The sequence below is a fragment of the Somniosus microcephalus genome, unplaced genomic scaffold (assembly GCF_052327205.1).
Source record: "Somniosus microcephalus isolate GS21.2 unplaced genomic scaffold, FLI_Smic_1.0 unresolved_chr3, whole genome shotgun sequence".
NCBI classification, from domain to species: domain Eukaryota; kingdom Metazoa; phylum Chordata; class Chondrichthyes; order Squaliformes; family Somniosidae; genus Somniosus; species Somniosus microcephalus.
Genome location: NW_028225181.1, coordinates 129247 through 151171, shown reverse-complemented (window position 1 = coordinate 151171; position 21925 = coordinate 129247). Strand labels below are relative to the sequence as shown.

General features: G+C 45.9%; 1 protein-coding gene across 1 annotated transcript in view; it reads left to right on the top strand.

The window, feature by feature from the left end:
• LOC147091161 (pancreatic secretory granule membrane major glycoprotein GP2-like) overlaps positions 1-21925 on the top strand; it is a gene marked incomplete at its 3' end in the record, with an annotated part of 153078 nt that overhangs the window by 3145 nt on the left and 128008 nt on the right. Inside the window, exons 3-5 of the mRNA XM_085976468.1 lie at positions 10319-10463; positions 17491-17567; positions 17660-17824. Coding sequence (XP_085832594.1) covers positions 10319-10463; positions 17491-17567; positions 17660-17824 — 387 coding nt within the window. The remainder of the gene's footprint in view (positions 1-10318; positions 10464-17490; positions 17568-17659; positions 17825-21925) is intronic.

Sequence of the window (21925 nt, the reverse complement as noted above, 5' to 3'; positions counted from 1 at the left end):
CATTTATTAAGGATTTGTAATATATCTTTAATATTTGCATAATTATTGATTTATATTATTTATTACAGATTTGTAACAGATCGTTAATATTTGCATGATTGATTGATGTTATTTAATATGGATTTTTAATAGAACTTGAATATTTGCATTACTGATTGATGATATTTATTAAATATTTGTAATCGATTGTTAATATTAGCATTGTTGATTGATGTTATTAATTATGGATTTGTAATATATCTAACATTTGATTTATTGATTGATGTAATTTATTAAGGATTTGTAATAGATCTTTAATATTTGCGTTAAAGATTGATATAATTTATTAAGAATTTGTAATAGCTCTTTAATATTTCCATTATTTAAGTTATTTATTAAGGATTTGTAATAGATCTTTATTATTTCGTTTTTTCATTGATGTTATTTTATAGCTTTGTAATAGATCTTTAATATTTGAATTATTGATCGATGTTATTTTTTAAGGATTTGTAATAGATCTTTAAAATTTGCATTACTGTTTGATGTTATTTATTACGAATTTGTGATAGATCATTAATATTTGTGTTATTGATTGATATCATTTATTAAGGATTTGCTATAGATCTTCAATATTTCCATTATTTAAGTTATTTATTCAGGATTTGTAATAGATCTTTAATATTTGAATTATTGATCGATGTTATTTATTATAGATTTGTAATAGATCTTTAATACTTGCATTATTGAACAATGTTATTTATTAAGGATTTGTAATAGAATTTAATATTTGCATTATAGATCAATATGATTTATTATGGATTTGTAATAGATGTTTAATATCTGAATTATTGATTGATGTTATTATTAAGGGTTTGTAATCCATTTTTAATATCTGCATTATTGATTGATATTATTTCATATGGATTTGAAATAGATCTTTAATAATTGCATTATTGAGCAATATTATTTATTATTGATTTGTAATAGATCGTTAATATTTGCATTATTGATTGATTTTATTTTTTAACGATTTGTAATATATCTTAAATATTTGCATGATAGCAAAATACTGCAGATGTTGGAAATCCGAAATAACAACAGAAAATGCTGGAAAAACTCAGCAGGTCAGGCAACATCCGTGGAGAGAAATTTGAGTTGACGTTTCGGGTCGAATCCTTCTTCAAAACTGGAAAGGAAATAAAATAGATCGAAGGCAGGGCTGCGATCTGACAAATGAAGTGAAAGAGACAAAAGAATCCGCAACCGAGGATTCCCCTCTACCGTGGTTGACACTGTCCTCGACCGTGTCAGTTCTATCTCCCGCACTTCTGCCCTCACCCCTGCCCCTCCATCCCGGAACCACAATACGGTTCCCCTTGTCCTCACCTTTCAACCCACCAGCCTCCACATTCAACGGACCATCCTCTGGCATTTCCGCTACCTCCAAAGTGATCCCACCTCCAAACGTATCATTCCCTCCCCTCCGAGACACCCTAGTCCACTCCTCTACCACCCCAAACAGCCCTTCCAATTCGCCTGGCACCTTCCCGTGCAAGCAGGGGAGATATAACACCTGCCGCTATACGTACCCCCTTCCCACTGTCCAGGGCCCCAAACACCCCTTCCAGGTGAAACAGCGATTTACTTGTACTTCTCGCAAACAATATAATGTATTCGCTGCTCACGATGTGGTCTCCTCTACATTGGGGAGAGCAAACGCAGATTGGGTGACCACTTTGCGGAACACCTCCGTTCAGTCTGTAAGGGTGACCCCGAGCTTCCGGTCGCCTGTCATTTTAATTCACTGCTCCATTCCCACTCGGACCTCACCATCCTTGGCCTCTTGTATTGTTCCACGGAAGCTCAACGTAAACTCGAGGAACAGCACCTCATCTTCGGATTAGGCACTTTGCAGCCTTCGTGACTCAATATCGAGTTCAAAAATTTCAGATCATAACCTTGGCCCCTATTCCTTTTTTACTTGTAATTTTACCACTCCTTTCCCCCCCCCCCTTTCCTTTTGTTTCTCTCTCCCACCTGGCAGCTATCTCTTGCCTGCCAGTACACTTCACACCTAATCTCAGCTATTACCATCTCGTCTTGCTTCGAATACCTTTTATTGTCTCTTTTACATCTTTTGTCTCTTTCACTTCTTTTGTCCGATCGCAGCCCTGCCTTCGATCATTTTAATTTTCTTTCCAGTTTTGAAGAAGGGTTCGACCGAAAACGTCAACTCAAATTTCTCTCCACGGATGTTGCCTGACTGGCTGAGTTTTTCCAGCATTTTCTGTTGTTATTTTAAATATTTGCATTTTTGATTGACCTTATTTATTAAAGACTAGGTGGGGGAGCCCGGCTTTGCCAGGGCTGTTTTGGGCCGGGCGGTTTAAATCGAGTGCCAGGCTTTGGGGCCTCTCTGTGTCATTCTGTGAATCTGCTGCCGGGCAACATTTTAAATCAAGTCCCAGGCTTTTGGGCCCTGTCTGTGTCCCTCTCTCTGGGCCGGGCGGTTTAAATCGAGTCCCAGGCTTTGGGACCTCTCTGTGTCCCTCTGTGAATCTGCTGCCGGGCAACATTTTAAATCGAGTCCCAGGCTTTTGGGCCCTGTCTGTGTCCCTCTCTCAATCTGCTGCCGGGCAACATTTCTACCTTTTAATACCTTGAAAGATGAAAGTGAAATTACTTATAAAACGTTTTTGGTAAATCTTATGTTATTTTTAAAAGAGATAGTAACTTTTTCAAAGCTAGATAAGGAGAATAGTTTGAGCTGCAAGCAGTGAAACAATGGCTGGCAGATCCCTGAGATGAAAACGATTTGTCCCGCCCACACACACACTTAATACCTTGAAAGATGAAAGTGAAAGTACTTCTAAAATGTTTCTGGTAAATCTTATTTATTTTTAAAAGAGATACTAACTTTTTCAAAGCTGGATGATCAAAGTAGTTTGAGCTGCAAGCTGAAGTAATGGCAGTGAAACAATGGCTGCCAGATCACTGAGATGAAAACGATGAGTCCCGCCCACACACACACACACCGATTGGCCAACCATCAGGGGACCGTACTGTAGGATTGGTCAATCGTGACGGCACAGGATTGGTCGAACCTTGACGTCAGTCAATCAATGCTAAGTAGCAGATAATGAGTTTAATTTTGAAGGTTTTTTGCATAAGGCGCGAACAATTTTCGTCTGACCGAAAAGTAAATATGCCTACGACCGTCCCGGAACCGTAAGCTTTCTTTGGAGGTAACGCGCACGTAGGTGCGCTCTATAACTTTCGAGCACATAGCCGGACAGACGCACACCTGAGGACAGAAGGACAGACAGACAGAAGTATCCATTTATATATATAGATTTGCAATAGATCTTTTAAATTTGCATTATTGATTAAAGTTATTTATTAATGATTTTAATAGTTCTTTAATATTTTAATGCTTGGTTTGTGTTGTTAATTATGTATTTGCAATATATCTTTAATATTTGAATTATTGATCGATGTTAAGGATTTGTAATGAATCTTTACTATTTGCATTATTGATTGATGTTATTTATTAAGGATTTGTAATAGGTCTTTAATACTTGCATTATTGGTGTTAATTTTTACAGATTTGAAATAGATCTTTCATATTTGCATTATTGATTGATGTTATTTATTAAGGCTTTGTAATAGGTCTATAATATTTGCATTATTGATTGTATTTTTATTTATCGATTTGCAATATATCTTAAATATTTCAAATATTGATTGATGTTAATTGTTAATGATTTGTAATAGTCCTATAATATTTGCATTATTGATTGATGTTATTTATTAAGCGTTTGTAATATATCTTTAATATTTTCCTTATTGATTGTTATTAATTATGGATTAGCAATATAACTTTAATATATGCATTATTGATCAATATTATTTATTATGGATTTGTAATAGATCTTTAGTATTTGCGTGAGTGATCGATATAATTTAACATGGATTTATAATAGATCTGTAATATTTGCCTGATCGATTGATGTTATTTCAAGGATTTGTAATAGATCTTTAATATTTGCATTTTTGATAGATATGATCTGTTAAATATTTGTAATAGATCTACAATATTTACATTATTGATTGATATTATTCATTATGCATTTGTAATAGGTCATAATATTTTCATTATTGATTGATGTTATTTATTAAGGATTTGCAAAAGATCGTTAATATTTGCATTATTGATTGAAATGATTTAATATGGGTTTGTAATAGATCTTTAATATTTGTATTAATGATTGATATTATTTATTCAGGAATTCCCAACTCCCAACTGCACTTAAGAAAATCCAACTGTCTAGCCACTGTCCCTCCATTCACCATGACATTTCTACAGCTACTGATCTGCTCAACCACCTCCACACCAGCACATTTGATGCCCTAGTCCATACTAAAACAATTACCCTCTCTCTCCCTGGCCTTTCTTCCTGGTAAAGCTCTCATCTTCGTTCCCTTATGTGCAAGGGAAGCAGACTTGAATGGAAATGGCGGACATCTGGTTCAGTCTTTCACCGCCAGATCTGGCTGGAACACAAAAAGCACTATCGGGTCCTGCTCTCATCTACCAAAATTGCTCACTATTCCAGAATCATTCTGGAATGGAAAGATAAACTCTGGCTCCTATTCTCTACTGCTAACCGACTTCTTAACTCCTCACCCCTGTCTCCTCCACATTCACCTCCGATAACATGTGAGGAGCTCATGGACTTCTTTGTCTCTAAGATTGAGACTATCTGTTCAGCTGCCTCTGTAACTTCACTTCCTTTCCCTAGCCCACTGGGCCAAACTTCATCTGCAATTCCCCCCTTCCCGAGCCCTGAACTGACATTTTTCTGCAGTTTCTCTCTGACCTCTCCTCATGACCTCTCTGCGCTCAACTTGTCAATGAGACCCACCTTCCGTCCCTCGAACCTATTCCCACCAAACTGTTGACCATCCAACTTCCTTTTCTGGCTACCATGTTAGCTGATATTGTTAACGCTTCCCTCTCCTCAGGTACTGTCTCACTCTACCTCAAGTATTCCATCATTACCACGATCCTCAAAAAATGAAACCGTGATCCCTCCGTCTAATAAACTAGCACCCGATCTCCAACCTCCCTTTCCTCTCCAAATTTCTTGAACGTGTTGTCGACTCGCATATCCGTGCCCATCTTTTCCTCAATGCCATGTTTGAACTGCTCCAACCAGATTTCCGCCCTTGCCACAGTACCGAAACAGCTCTCAGCAAAGTCACAAATGACATCCTTTTTGAATGTGAAAAAGGTAAACTATCCCTCCTCAGCCTTCTTGACTTACCTGCAGCCGTCGACATGGTTGAACACTCCATTCTTCTCCAACATTTCTGAACCATCGTTGAGCTGTTTGGGACTGCACTCACCAGGTTCAATTCATATCTATCTAATATCACCTGCAATGGCTTCTCTTCACCTCCCGCATCGTTAACTCGGGTGCCCCCAAGGATCTATTCTTTGCCCCTCCTATTTCCCATCCAGATGCTGCCCCTTGGTGACATCTTGTGAAAACACAGCTTCAGTTTCCACAGGTATACTGACGACACCCAACTCTACCTCACTACCTCTTCTGTCCCCCCTCCATCGCCTCTCAATTGTGAGAATGCTTCTCCGACATAATGTGCTGGATGAGCAAAAACTTTCTCCAATTTAATATTACGAAGATCAAAGGCAAAATTTTCGTTCCCCGTCACTAACTCCATTCCCTAGCCACTCACTCCATCCATCTCCCTAACATCTGTGTGTGGCTGAACCACACTGTTCGCAACCTTGTTGTCAAATTTGAACTGAAATGTGCTTCTGAGCACACATCCACAGCACAACAATGACCGCCTACTTCCACCTCCGTAACAAGCCCCATTCGCCCATCTCCCCTGTGCCCACTGATCTACATTGGCTCCCGATTAAGCAGCAGCTCGATTTCAAAATTCTCATCCTTGTTTTCAAATCCCTCCATATCCTTGCCCCTTCCTATTTCAGTAATCTCCTTCAGCCCCAAATCCCCCCAAGATAATTGTGCTCCTCTAATTCTGGACTCTTGAGCCTCCCTGATTACAATCGCTCAACCTTTGGTGGCCGTGCCTTCTGTTGCCTAGGCCCCAAGCTCTGGAATTCCCTGCCTAAACCTCTCCATCCTGCTACCTCACTTTCCTCCGTTAAGGCGCTCCTTAAAACGTAGCTTTCAGAGCCAGCTTTTGATCACCTGACCTAATTTATCATTAGTGACTCGGTGTCAAATTATATCTTTTAAACTACTCCTGTGCAACGCCTTGGGAAGTTTTACTACGTTAAAGATGCTATATAAATACAAGTTGTTGTTATTATTAAGGATTTGTAATAGATCTGTAATATTTGCATTATTGATTGATATTATTTATTCTCCTCCTTCCTTGGCTCTGTTTTCACCGCAAGAGAATTGCGAATTGTTTCTATGTGTTAAGATGTCCTGAAATCATTGCACTTTATTTGCATAAATATTATGAATATTATTTATATTTACACACTTCTTTCAAATATTTAGCGAGCTGTATTTGTTTTTTAATGTTATTACTTACACTTATGTATTAGTACTTTTAAATTATAATTTACATTTTTATGTTTGTTTATATTTCACATTGTCATTTATTTTTCATCTTTAATTTCAGTTCTTGTACTTATCATAACATTTATATTTCTTATTCACGGGTTTGGTACCAGTTGGAGAATTGTATCCAATTCTGGGCACCACGTTTAAGGAATGAAGTGAATGCTTTGGAGAGGGTACAGAAGTGATTTACTAGAATGGTTCCAGGGATGACTGATTAGAGTTACCAGGCACGATCGGAGAAACTGAGTGTTTAACCTTAAATCAGAGAAGGCTAAGGGGAGATTCGATAGGGGGGTTTAAATTCATGAAGGATTTAGATAAAGAAAATAAAGAGAAACTGTTTCCACTGGCTGAAGGATCGACAACAAGATGGCACAATATTACAGTGATTGTGAAAATAACCAGAGCAGACACGAGATAAAGCTTTTTTGCACAAGGAGTGGTTAGGATTTGGAAAGCACTGCCTGATAGGGTGATGGAAACAGATTCATTTGTAGTCTTCAAAAGGGAATTGGATAAATAATTGAAGGAGAAAGGTTTCTGGGTTATGGCGAAAGAGCGGGAGAGTGTGACTACCTGGAATGATCTTCAAAAAAGCCAACACAGACTCGATGGGCCGAATGGCCTCCCTCAGTGCTGTACTAATATATGATTATAAGTTAGTCATATACTCAGTATTTTATCAGAATATATATCGATCAATTTGCATAACATATTATTAATTGCCTTTGATATCCAGCTTCCAATTTATTTATATATTCAGTGTAAATATATTCAATTTTCATATATATATAATAAATATAATATATATACATAATTTTATAGTTTTTCAATTAAGAACCAACAATAGAAAGTTATCTCACACTGACCATCGAGAGTGGCTCAACATCTGCACTCAGTGTTCACCTGGGGACTGAGATACCCCATGATATCTCTCACTGATCATCGAGTGTCCCTCACCATCTGCACTCAGTGTTCACCTGGGGACTGAGATACACCATGATATCTCTCACTGACCATCGAGAGCGCCTCAACATCTGCACTCAGTGTTCACCTGGGGACTGAGATACCCCATGATATCTCTCACTGACCATCGAGTGTCCCTCACCATCTGCACTCAATGATCACCTGGGGTCTGAGATACCCCATGATATCTCTCACTGACCATCGAGAGTCCCTCACCATCAGCACTCAGTGTTCACCTGGGGACTGAGATACCCCGTGATATCTCTCACTGACCATCGAGTGTCCCTCACCATCTGCACTCAGTGTTCACCTGGGGACTGAGATACCCCATGATGTCTCTCACTGACCATCGAGAATCCCTCACCATCTGCACTCAGTGTTCACCTGGGTACTGAGATACCCCATGATATCTCTCACTGACCATCGAGTGTCCCTCAGCATCTGCACTCAGTGTTCACCTGGGGACTGAGATACGCCATGATATCTCTCACTGACCATCGAGTGTCCCTCACCATCTGCACTCAGTGTTCACCTGGGGTCTGAGATACACCATGATAGCTCTCACTGACCATCGAGAGTGCCTCAACATGTGCACTCAATGTTCACCTGGGGACTGAGATACCCCATGATATCTCTCACTGACCATCGAGAGACCCTCACCATCGGCACTCATTGTTCACCTGGGGACTGAGATACCCCATGATATCTCTCACTGACCATCGAGTGTCCCTCACCATCTGCACTCAGTGTTCACCTGGGGACTGAGAGACCCCATGATATCTCTCACTGACCATCGAGAGTGCCTCAACATCTGCACTCAGTGTTCACCTGGGGACTGAGATACCCCATGATGTCTCTCACTGACCATCGAGTGTCCATCACCATCTGCACTCAGTGTTCACCTGGGGACTGCGATACCCCGTGATGTCTCTCACTGACCATCGAGTGTCCCTCACCATCTGCACTCAGTGTTCACCTGGGGACTGAGATACCCCTTGATGTTTCTCACTGACCATCGAGAGTCCCTCACCATCTGCACTCAGTGTTCACCTGGAGACTGAGATACCCCTTGACGTGTCTCACTGACCATCGAGAGTCCCTCACTATCGGCACTCAGTGTTCACCTGGGGACTGAGATACCCCATGATATCTCTCACTGACCATCGAGAATGCCTCAACATCTGCACTCAGTGTTCTCCTGGGGACTGAGATACCCCATGATATCTCTCACTGACCATCGAGTTTCCCTCACCATCTGCACTCAGTATTCTCCTGCGGACTGAGATACCCCAAGATATCTCTCACTGACCATCGAGTGTCCCTCACCATCTGTACTCAGTGTTCACCTGGGGACTGAGATACTCCATGATATCTCTCACTGATCATCGAGAGTCCCTTACAATCTGCACTCAGTGTTCACCTGGGGACTGAGATCCCCCATGATATCTCTCACTGACCATCGAGAGGCCCTCACCATCTGCACTCAGTGTTCACCTGGGGACTGAGATACCCCATGATATCTATTACTGGCCATCGAGAGTCCCTCACCATCTGCACCCAGTGTTCACCTGGGGACTGAGATACCCCATGATATCTCTCACTGGCCATCGCGAGTCTCTCACAAGATGCACTCAGTGTTCACCTGGGGACTGAGATACCCCATGATATCTCTCACTGACCATCGAGAGTCCCTCACCATCTGCACTCAGTGTTCACCTGGGGACTGAGATACCCCATGATATCTCTCACTGACCATCGAGTGTCCCTCACCATGTGCACTCAGTGTTCACCTGGGGACTGAGATACCCCAAGATATCTCTCACTGACCATCGAGAGTCCCTCACCATCAGCACTCATTGTTCACCTGGGGACTGAGATACCCCATGATATCTCTCACTGACCATCGAGAGGCCCTCACCATCTGCACTCAGTGTTCACCTGGGGACTGAGATACCCCATGATATCTCTCACTGACAATCGAGAGTCCCTCAGCATCTGCACTCAGTTTTCACCTGGGGACTGAGATACCCCATGATATCTCTCACTGACCATCGAGTATCCCTCACCATCTGCACTCAGTGTTCACTTGGGGAATGAGATACCCCATGATATCTCTCACTGACTATCGAGAGTCCCTCACCATCTGCACTAAGTGTTCACCTGGGGACTGAGATACCCCATGATATCTCTCACTGACCATCGAATGTCCCTCACCATCTGCACTCAGTGTTCAGCAGCTCAGTCTGCAGGTGCCCGAGTGAACTGCTTCCTGAAACTGACCCGGGTACAAGGCGTTCTGTTGTTAATGTATAACAGAGAGATCATTCTGTGAGGTGTGTGAGAGTGAGCCGGACGTCCTGAGTCTTTGTGTTAATAGAAGTAAAACGGAGCCCAAATTATAGGGACACAGAACGAAGCCTGGTTTACAGAATCGCTAAATTCCAGCTTTAAATGTGCTGCTTTTCTATTGGACGAAGTGAAGATGAGGTTATTGCTGCTTTCTGTTACCTGAGAGCGAAGGGATCATCTAGAATAGGGAGGACTGTCTGTGAGCAGTGAGTTAGTGGGGAGGTTGGGCTGGGAGACAGATGGAAACCTGGTTTAGAGAAGGAGGAACGATTCCACAATTCATTTGCGGACTATCTACAAGGGTAGAGATTGAGACTGAGGTTATTGATGCTTCGGGGGGTAGAAGCTGTTGTGTAACATTAACTATTATCATTAAGCATATTTCTGTAACTCAGTTGCAGACTCCATACTCACTGACCCGTGTGAAAATCACACAGTCCTGGACCAGCCCTGGAGGAGCACGGACTGTAGTGGGACTCACTGCTATCACCAGGTGAAGTGTGATTGGAATGTTACCCGAGGATGGTACAGATTTAAAAGGTAACGTGAGGGGAAATTACCGATAAACTAGTCGATAAGCGAGGATTAAATGTACAGAAGTGAACAAAGTTTGAGATTAGGAATGGGAACATCAGGGAGACCGAGATCAACAGTCAGAACAATGGGACAGGGAGTCTTTCCAGGGATAGGGAAACAACCGAACTCTACAGAGAGAAACAGAGAGTGAAGGGAGATACCCGGGATAGAGGAGAATATAGAACTGGGACAGTGAGTTAAGGGAGATACCCGGGATAGAGGGGAATATAGAATGGGGACAGAGAGTAAAGGGAGACACCCGGGGTAGAGGGGAATACAGAACAGGGACAGTGAGTAAAGGGAGATACCCGGGATAGAGGGGAATATAGAACGGGGACAGAGTGTAAAGGGAGATACCCGGGATAGAGGGGAATATAGAACGGGGACAGAGAGTACAGGGAGATACCAGGGGTAGAGGGGAATATAGAACGGGGACAGAGATTAAAGTGAGATACCCGGGATAGAGGGGAATATAGAATGGGGACAGAGAGTAAAGTGAGATACCCGGGATAGAGAAGAATATAGAAAGGGGACAGAGAGCAAAGGGAGATTCCCGGGATAGAGGGGAATATAGAACGGTGACAGAGAGTAAAGGGAGATACCCGGGATAAAGGAGAATATAGAACGGGGACAGAGAGTAAAGGGAGATACCCGGGATAGAGTAGAATATAGAACGGGGACAGAGAGTAAAGTGAGATACCGGGGATAGAGGAGAATATAGAACGGGGACAGAGAGTAAAGGGAGATACCCGGGATAGAGGGGAATATGGAACGGGGACAGAGAATAAAGGGAGATACCAGGGATAGAGGAGATTATAGAACTGGGACAGAGAGTAAAGGGAGATATCCAGGATAGAGGGGAATATAGAACGGGGACAGAGAGAAAAGGGAGATACCAGGCATAGAGGAGATTATAGAACTGCGACAGAGAGTAAATGGAGATAACAGGGACAGAGGAGAATATAGAACTGGGACAGAGACTAATGGGAGATACCAGGGTTAGCGGAGATTATAGAATTGGGACAGAGAGTAAAGGGAGATACCCGGGATAGAGGGTAAAATAGAACGGGGACAGAGAATGAAGGGAGATACCAGGGATAGAGGAGATTATAGAATAGGACAGAGAGTAAATGGAGATACTTGGGATAGAGTAGATTATAGAACGGGGACAGAGAGTAAAGGGTGATACCCGGGATAGAGGAGAATATAGAACCGGGACAGAGAGTAAAGGGAGACACCAGGGATAGAGGGGAATATAGAACGGGGACAGAGAGTAAAGGGAGGTACTCGGGATAGAGGAGATTATAGAACTGGGACAGAGAGTGAAGGGAGATACCAGGGATAGAGGGGAATATGGAACGGCGACAAAGAGTAAAGGGACATACCCGAGATAGAGGGGAATATAGAACGGGGACAGAGAGTAAAGGGAGATACCCGGGATAGAGGGGAATATAGAACGGGGCAGAGAGTAAAGGGAGATACCCGGGATAGAGTGGAATATAGAACGGGGACAGAGAGTTCAGGGAGATACCCGGGATAGAGGGGAATATAGAACAGGGACAGAGAGTGAATGGGGATACCCGGGATAGAGGGGAATATAGAACGGGGACAGAGAATAAAGGGTAATACCCAGGATAGCCGGGAATATAGAACGGGGACAGAGTTTAAAGGGAGATACCCAGGATAGAGGGGAATATCGAACGGGGACAGAGAGTAAAGGAGATACCCGGGATAGAGGGGAATATAGAACGGGGACAGAGAGCAAAGGGATACACCCGAGATAGCGGGAAATATAGAAGGGGGACAGAGAGTAAAGGGAGATACCCGGGATAGAGGGGAATATAGAACAGGGACAGAGAATAAAGGGCGATACCCGGGATAGTGGGGAATATAGAACTGGGACAGAGAGTAAAGGGAGATACCCACGATAGAGGGGAATATAGAACGGGGACAGAGAGTAAAGGGAGATACCCGGGATAGGGAGGAATATAGAACGGGGACAGAGAATAAAGGGAGATACCCAGGATAGATGGGAATATAGAACGGGGACAGAGAGTAAATGATGGGTCTCATTTTCCGGTACATTCTGCGGGTCCCAGAATTTCATAGAATCATAGAATGGCTCCAGCATGGAAGAAGGCCATTCGCCCCGCCGAGCCCATGCCAGCTCTCTGCAAGAGCAGTTAGTCCCACTCCTCCACGCTTTCCCTGCAGCACTGCATTTTTTTTCTTCAAGTGCTTATCCGACTCCCTTCTGAAAGCCATGACTGAGTCTGCCTCCACCACCCTTTCAGGCATTGTTTTGTGGATATTAACAACTCGCTGACTAAAAATGTATTTCCTATGTTGCCGTTGGTTGTTTTGCCAATCACCTTAAATCTGTGTCCTTTGGTTCTCGACCCTTCAGCCATTGGGAACCGTTTCTCTCTACTCTGTCCAATCTCCTCATAATTTTGAACGCCGCTTTCAAATCTCCTCTCAAACTTCTCTGCTCTAAGAGGAACAATACCAGCTTCTCCAGTCTATCCACGTAACTGAAGCCTCTCATCCCTGGAAACGTTCTCGTAAACCTGTTTCTGCACCCTCTCTAAGACCTTCGAGGACTCTAAGGCAGCACGGTGGCATAGTGGTTAGCACTGTTGCCTCACAGCGCCAGGGATCCGGGTTCGAATCCGGCCTCGGGTGACTGTCTGTGCGGAGTTTGCACATTCTCCCCGTGTTTGCGTGGGTTTCCTCCGGGTGCTCCGGTTTCCTCCCACAGTCCAAAGATGTGCGGGTTAGGATGATTGGCTATGATAAATTGACCCTTAGTGTTAGGGGGATTAAATACATGGGGTTACGGGGATAGGGTGGGATATGTGTTGGTGTAGGGGTTACGGGGATCGGGTGGGATATGTGTCGGTGCAGGCTCGATGGGCCGAAATGGCCTCTATCTGCACTGTGGTGTTTCTGTGATTCTGTGATTTACATCCTTCTTAAAGTAGTGCCCTGAATTGGACACAATACTCCAGTTGAGGCAGAACCAGTGCTTTATACCAATTCATAATAACGTCCATGCTCTGTAGTCTATACCTCTATTAATGAATCAAAGGATTCCGTAAGGATTTTCAACCGCTTTTTCAATCAGTCGTGCACTTAAACAATTTGAGCACATCTACCCCTAGTTCTCCCTGTTCATGGACCACCTTTAGGATTATACACTTCAGTTTTTTTTATTTCCTCTACTCTTTCTTTATACCAAAATGCATCACTTTGTACTTTTCTGCATTAAATTTCACCTACGTGTCCGCCCATTCCACCAGCCTGTCTATATCTTCTTGAAGTCTATCACTATCCTCATCACTGTTCACTATACTTCCAAGTTTTGTGTCATCTGCAAATTTTGAACTTGTGCCCTGTACACCCAGATTCAATTCATTAATATATATCAAGAAACGCAGTGGTCCTAGAACCAACACTTGGGGAAGACCACTGTGCACGTTCCTCCAGCCTGACAAACAACCGATCACCAATACTCTGTGTTTCCTGTCACTTAGTCAATTTTGTATCCTTGCTGCCACTGTCTCTTTTATTCCATGGGCTTCAGCTTGGCTGGCAAGACTATTACGAGGCACTTTGTTGAACGCCTTTTGGAAATCCATGTACATCACATCAACCGGATTGCCCTAATCAACCCTCTCTGTTACCTCATCACAAAAAATGATCAAGTTAGGTAAACACGATTTTCCTTCAACAAACCCGTGTACATCCCGTCAACGGCATTGCCCAAATCAACCCTTTCTGTTACCACATCAAAGAAAATCATAATCATAATCATAATTATCATAATCAACTTTATTGTCATTGTTAGTGCACAAGTGCAGTACAACGAAATGTAAGCTTGCGGCTCCCGAGAGTGTACATTTTGATTGAGACATTTAACTTACATTTGGCTTGTACCATAAACATAAACATAATAAAGTGCAAATGTTCAAGTTAGTTAAACACGATTTGCCTTTAACAAATCCGTGTTGCCCTTCCTTACTTAATCCACACTTGTACAAGTGACTGATAATTTTATCCCTGTTTATTATTTCTAAATGCTACCCCAATACAGATTTTAAACAGACTGGCCTGTAGTTGCTGAGTTTATCATTAGACACTTTTTAGCACAAGGGTGCAACGTTTTCAACTCTCCAGTTCTCTGGCACCACCCCTGTTTCTAAGGAGGAGAGTAAGTTTCTGGTCTGTACCTCTGTGATTTCTTCCTTCACTTCCCTCAGCGTCCTACGATGCATCCCATCTGGTCCTGCTGACATATCTACATAAATTACAGCCAGCCTTTCTAGAACCTCCTCTTTAGCAATTATTATCCCATCCTGTATGTCCTCTAACTCCTCCTTCACTATGCCAATGGCAGCATCTTCTTACTTGATGAAGACAGATGCAAAGTAATCATTTCTGCACCTCAGCCATGCCCTGTGCTTCCATGTGTAGGTATCCTTTTTGGGCTATAAATGGCCCCACCCCTCCTCTTACTACCCGGTTACTATTTATATGCCTATAGAAGACTTTTGGATTACCTCTTTTGTTAGTTGCCATTCTATTCTTATTTCGTCTTTTGGCCTCTTTTATTTTCTTTTTGACTTCTCCTCTGAACTTTCTGTATTTAGCCTGATTCACAGATGTATTCTCAACCTGAAATCTGCCATACGCACTCTTTTTCTGCTTCGTCTTACTCTCTATCTCTTTCGTCATTCGGGGAGCGCTGACGTTAGTTGCCCTACCTTTCCCCCTAGTGGAAAAGTACCTTGACTGTACCCGAACTATTTACTCTTTAAAGGCAGCCCACTGTTCAATTACAGTTTTGCATGCCAATCTTTGATTCCAGTTTACCTGGGCAAGATTCGTTCGCAACCCACTGAAATTGGCCTTACTCAAATTAACCATTTTTACACTAGATTGTTCCCTGTCCTATTCCATAGATAATCTAAACCTTATGATACTATGATCACTGTTCCCTAAATGTACATCTACTGACACTTGCTCCCCTTGACCTACCTCATTCCCCAGAACCAGACCCAGCAAAGCCCCCTTCTTTATTGGGCCAGAAAACTACGGATCAAGAACGATCTCCTGAATGCATTTCAGAAATTCTTCCCCATCTCTGCCCTTTACAATAGTACTATCTCAGTCTATATTAGGATTGTTGAAGTCCCCCATTATCACTACGCTATATTTCTAGCATCTCACTGTATTTTCTCTGCAAAACTGGCTCCACCATATTTTTACCTACAGTTGGTGGCCTATCGAATAGAGTATTATTTCTTAACTCAAGCTTGAACCCTCCAGGACATCCTCTTTCTCCAGCACTGCAACATTCTCCGTCACCAACTCCTATCTTTCCTTCAATACCTTTCCTGAACAGCTTATAACCAGAAGTATTTAATACCAAATCCTGCCATTGTTTGAGCCAAGTCTCCATTATTGCCACAACATCATATCCCCATATAATTATTTGTGCCTGCAGCTCACCAACCTGTTTACTACGCTTCGTGCGTTCACATACATACACTGTAAACCTGTCATCTACCATCCTGTTTTCTCTCTTAGCCTGACCCCACATAATACCTTACTGTTTATTACTTTAGCACTATACATCGCTCGCAATCATTTGTCCCCTTTCTTTCTCATTTCTGAGGCCACATACGGGTGCCCATCCCCCTGCAACTTCGTTTAAACCCTCCCCAACAGCACCAGCAAACCTCCCCGTGAGGATATTGGTACCGGCTCTGTTGAGGTGCAACCCGTCCGGCCTGTACATGTCCCACCTTCCGCACCACAGGCCCCAATGCCCCAGGAATCTGAAGCCCTCCCTCCTGCACCATCTCTCCAGCCACGCATTCATCTGCTCCATCCTCCTATTTCTAGATTCACTAGTGTGTGGCACCGGTATTAATCCAGAGATTACTACCTTTGAAGTCCTGCTTTTTAATCCCTTTCCTCGCTCCCTAAAATCTGCCTGCAGGAACTCATCCCTCCTTCTACCTATGTTGTCGGTACCAATATGGACCACGACCTCTGGCTGTTCACTCTCCCTCCTCAGAATGTTGTGCAGCCGCTCAGTGAAATCCTTAACCCTGGACCCAGGGAGACAACAAAACATCCTGGAGTAAAATCTGCGGTCGCAGAAACGCATGTCTGCTCCCCTAACATGAAAGCCCCTCCCACTATTGCATTCCCTATAATCATCCTCCCACCCCTGTACAGCTGAGACTCCCGTGGTTCCATGGAGTTGGCCCTGGCTGTGCTCCCCAGTGGAACCATTGACCTTTCCACTTTTCAGAACAGAGAAGCATTCAGGGGACTGCTGCATTACCTGCGTGGTCCTCCTCTTCTGTCTATGGGTCACCCATTCCCACTCTGCCTTCGCACTCCTTAGCTGCGGGGTGACCAACTTCTGAAACGTGCTATCCACGTTGCTCTCAGCCTCGCAGATGCAATGCAATGACACCAGCGGCTGCTCAAACTCTGAAAGCCAGGGCGCGAGCTCCTCCATCTGACGACACTTCCTGCACATGGGAAGCGTACTGGATATCGCACATGGCACAGGATGCACATTCCACGGGACTGAGCTGCCCTGCTATATGTCTATTTATTGGAGAATTAATTAACTTTACAGAAACTTTAGACTAAGGAGTACCTAATGAAAGTCAGTAATATAATATGTAATTGACAGTTACTAAATTATTAAAGTATTAACTTTTACTGATTTAACATAGTTTTAACAATTACTAATATAATGTATTGTTAACAGTTAATAATTTAATGTAGTATTTACAGTTACTGATCACCAATCTCCAGCTTTGATCCTAACCAGCTATTTAACCCCGACCCCTAACTTGAAGAGCAGAAACACGATGTGACCTTTCCCAACCAGTCAGTTCCCAGTCTTTGTATCAGTTAATAAGAGCCATCAGTTCAGGGTCTGACTCTGTGATTGTTGTTCCAGTTCTGGTGGATGGCAGATTCCTGAGACTCGGGTTCCACGCGATCGCTGCTCCACACACGTCTCAGGCTGGTTAAATGGTAATTTCAGACTTTATAATCTCAGATTTACATTCACTCTCCAGCACTATTCACCTCGGTTATTTCTTCAATATTTGCAAACCTCGTTTCAGGTTTTCATCCCACGGTGGGACAGGGAGAAGTGGCGAGGACAGTTTGTTTTACCGGGGGTAGCGGTCCCTGCCACTGGACCGGGGAGATCAAGATCAGAAACTGCACCAGTTACTTCGTTTATGAGTTGAAGCCGGCACCCGGGTGTAACTCTGCTTATTGCACAGGTACTTGGGGGGGGGCAAAGGTCAGGAACTCGGGGTGGGGCAAAGGTCAGGATCTCGGCTGGGGAAAGGTCAGGAACTTGAGGGGACAGTGGGCATGGAGTTCTGGGGGGAAACGGTCAAAAACTCGAGTGGGCAAAGGTCAGGAATTGGTGCAAATGTCAGGAACTCGGGGGGCAAAGGCCAGGAACTCGATGTGGAAAAGGTCAGGAAAACTAGGTCGGTGAGAGAAGGTCGGTACTTGGGGGGGTGGGGGGGAGAGATAAGTTCAGGAACTCAGTGGGGGGTGAGAGAAGGTCAGGAACTCAGTGGGGGGTGAGAGAAGGTCAGGAACTCGGGGTTTATAGAGAAGGTCAGGATCTCCGGGTGGGCGAGAATAGCTCAGGAACTCAGTGTGGGGGAGAGAAGGTCAGGATCTCGGTGTGGGCGAGAATAGGTCAGGAACTCAGTGTGGGGGAGAGAAGGTCAGGATCTCGGTGTGGGCGAGAATAGGTCAGGAACTCAGTTTGGGGGAGAGAAGGTCAGGAACTCGGGGTTTATAGAGAAGGTCAGGATCTCGGCGTGGGCGAGAATAGGTCAGGAACTCGGTGTGGGGAGTGAAGGTGACAAAGTCGGTGTGGGGAGAGAAGGACAGAAACTCGGTGTGGGGGAGAGAAGGTCAGGAACTCGGTGTGGGGGAGAGAAGGTCAGGATCTCCGTGTGAGTGAGAATAGATCAGGAACTTGGTGTGGGGGAGAGAATGTCAGGAACTCGGTGTGGGGAGAGAAGGTCAGGAGCTCGGTGTGGGGAGAGAAGGTCAGGAAGTCGGGGTTTATAGAGAAGGTCAGGATCTCGGCGTGGGCGAGAATAGGTCAGGAACTCGGTGTGGGGAGAGAAGGTCAGGAAGTCGGGGTTTATAGAGAAGGTCAGGATCTCGGCGTGGGCGAGAATAGGTCAGGAACTCGGTGTGGGGAGCGAAGGTGACAAAGTCGGTGTGGGGAGAGAAGGACAGGAACTCGGTGTGGGCGAGAGAAGGTCAGGATCTCGGTGTGGGCGAGAGAAGGTCAGGATCACGGTGTGGGCGAGAGAAGGTCAGGAACTCGGTGTGGGCGGGAGAAGGTCAGGATCTCGGTGTGGGCGTGAGAAGGTCAGGAACTCGGTGTGAGCAAGAGAAGGTCAGGATCTCGGTGTGGGCGGGAGAAGGTCAGGATCTCGGTGTGGGCGTGAGAAGGTCAGGAACTCGGTGTGAGCAAGAGAAGGTCAGGATCTCGGTGTGAGCGTGAGAAGGTCAGGATCTCGGTGTGAGCGTGAGAAGGTCAGGATCCCGGTGTGAGCGTGAGAAGGTCAGGAAATCTTGTGGGGAGAGAAGGTCAGGATCTCGGTGTGAGCAAGAGAAGGTCAGGATCCCGGTGTGAGCGTGAGAAGGTCAGGAACTCTTGTGGGGAGAGAAGGTCAGGAACACAGTGTGGGCGTGTGAAGGTCAGGAACTCGGTGTGAGCAAGAGAAGGTCAGGATCTCGGTGTGAGCGTGAGAAGGTCAGGAACTCTTGTGGGGAGAGAAGGTCAGGAACACAGTGTGGGCGAGAGAAGGTCAGGAACTCGGTGTGAGCAAGAGAAGGTCAGGATCTCGGTGTGAGCGTGAGAAGGTCAGGAACTCTTGTGGGGAGAGAAGGTCAGGAACACAGTGTGGGCGTGAGAAGGTCAGGAACTCGGTGTGAGCAAGAGAAGGTCAGGATCTCTGTGTGAGCGGGAGAAGGTCAGGAAATCTGTGTGGGCGAGCGAATGTCAGGAACTCGGTGTGGGGAGAGAAGGTGAGGAACTCGGTGTGGGGAGAGAAGGTCAGGAACTCGGTGTGGGGAGAGAAGGTCAGGAACTCGGTGTGCGCGAGAGGTCAGGAACTCGGTGTGGGGGAGAGAAGGTCAGGAACTCGGTGTGGGGAGAGAAGGTCAGGAACTCGGTGTGGGGAGAGAAGGTCAGGAACTCGGTGTGGGGAGAGAAGGTCAGGAACTCGGTGTGCGCGAGAGGTCAGGAACTCGGTGTGGGCGCCAGAAGGACAGAGCTTGTTGTGGGCGAGAGAAGGTCAGGGACTCGGGGTGGGGGTAAAGAAGGTCAGGAACTCGGGGTGGGGGAAAAGGTCAGGGACTCGTGGTGGGGGGAAAAGAAGGTCAGGAACTCGGGGTGGGGAAAAGATGGTCAGGAACTCGGTGTGGGGGGAAAAAGGGTCAGGAACTCGGGGTGGGGGGAAAGAAGGTTAGGAACTCGGGGTGGGATGAGAGAAGGTCAGGAACTCGGGGCGGGGGAAAGAAGATCAGGAACTCGGGTTGGGGGGAAAGAATGTCAGGAACTCGGGATGGGGGAAAGAAGGTCAGGAACTCGGGGTGGGGGGAAAGAAGGTCAGGAACTCGGGGTGGGGGAAAGAAGGTCGGGTACTCGGGGTGGGGGGCAAGAAGTTCAGGAAATCGGGGTGGGGAAAGAAGGTCAGGAACTCGGGGTGGGGGAAAGAAGGTCGGGTACTCGGGGTGGGGGAAAGAAGGTCAAGAACTCGGGGTGGGGGGAAAGAAGGTCAGGAACTCAGGGTGGGGGAAAGGGGGTCAGGAACTCGTGGTGGGGGAAAGAAGGTCAGGAACTCGGGGTGGGGCAAAAAAGGTCAGGAACTCGGGGTGGGGGGAAGGAAGGTCAGGAACGTCAGGAACTCGAGGTGTGGGAACGCAGGTCAGGAATTCGGGGTGGGGGAAAGAAGGTAAGGAACTCTGGGTGTGGGAAAGATGGTCAGGAACTCGGGTTGGGGGAAAGAAGGTCAGGAACTCGGGGTGGGGGTAAAGAAGGTCAGGAACTCGGGGTGGGGGGATAGACGATCAGGAACTCGGGGTGGGGGAAAGAAGGTTAGGAACTCGGGGTGGGGGAAAGAGGGTCAGGATCTCGGGGTTGGGGAAAGAAGGTTAGGAACTCGGGGTGGGGGAAAGAGGGTCAGGAACTCGGGGTGGGGGAATGAAGGTCAGGAACTCGAGATGGGAGAAAGAAGGTCAGGAACTCGGGGTGGGGGAAAGAAGGTCAGGATCTCGTGGTGGTGGGAAAGAAGGTCAGGAACTCGGGATGGGGGGAAAGAAGGTCAGGAACTCGGGCTGGGGGGAAAGAAGGTCAGGAACTCGGGGTGGGTTGAAAGACGGTCAGGAACTCGGGGTCGGGGGAATGAAGTTCAGGATCTCGGGGTGGGGGAAAGAAGGTCAGGAACTCGGGGTGGGGGGAAAGAAGGTCAGGAACTCTGGGTCGGGGAGAGATGGTCAAGAACTCGGGGTGGGGGAAAGAAAGTGAGGAACACAGGGTGGGGGGAAAGAAGGTCAGGAACTCTGGGTTAGGGAAAGAAGGTGAGGCACTCGGGGTGGGGGGAAATATGGTCAGGAACTAAGGGTTGTCGGAAAGAAGGTCAGGAACTCGGGGTGGGGGAAAGAAGGGCAGGAACTCGGGGTGGGGGAAAGAGGGTCAGGAACTCGGGGGAGGGGAAAGAAGGTCAGGAACTCGGGGTGTGGGTAGAGATGGTCAGGAACTCGGGCTGGGGGAATAAATATCAGGAAGTCGGGGTGGGGGGAAAGAAGGTCTGGAACTCGGGGGAGGGGAAAGAAGGTCAGGAACTCAGTGTGGGGGGAAAGAAGGTCAGGAACTCGGGGTGGGGGAAAGAGGGTCAGGAACTCGGGGGAGGGGAAAGAAGGTCAGGAACTCAGTGTGGGGGGAAAGAAGGTCAGGAACTCGGGGTGGGGGAAAGAGGGTCAGGAAATTGGGGTGGGGGAAAGAGGGTCAGCAACTCGGGGGAGGGGAAAGAAGGTCAGGAACTCGGGGCGGGGGAAAGAGGGTCAGGACCTCGGGGTGGGTGAAAAAATGTCAGGAAGTCGGGGTGGGGGGAAAGAAGGTCAGGAACTCGGGGTGGGTGAAAGAGGGTCAGGAACTCGGGGTGTGTGAAAGAAGGTCAGGAACTCGGGGTGGGGGAAAGAAGGTCAGGAACTCGGGGTGGGGGAGAGAAGGTCAGCGACTCGTGGTGGTGGGAAAGAAGGTCGGGTACTCGGGGTGGGGAAAGAATATCAGGAACTCGAGGTGGGAGAAAGAAGGTCAGGAACTCGGGGTGGGGGGAAAG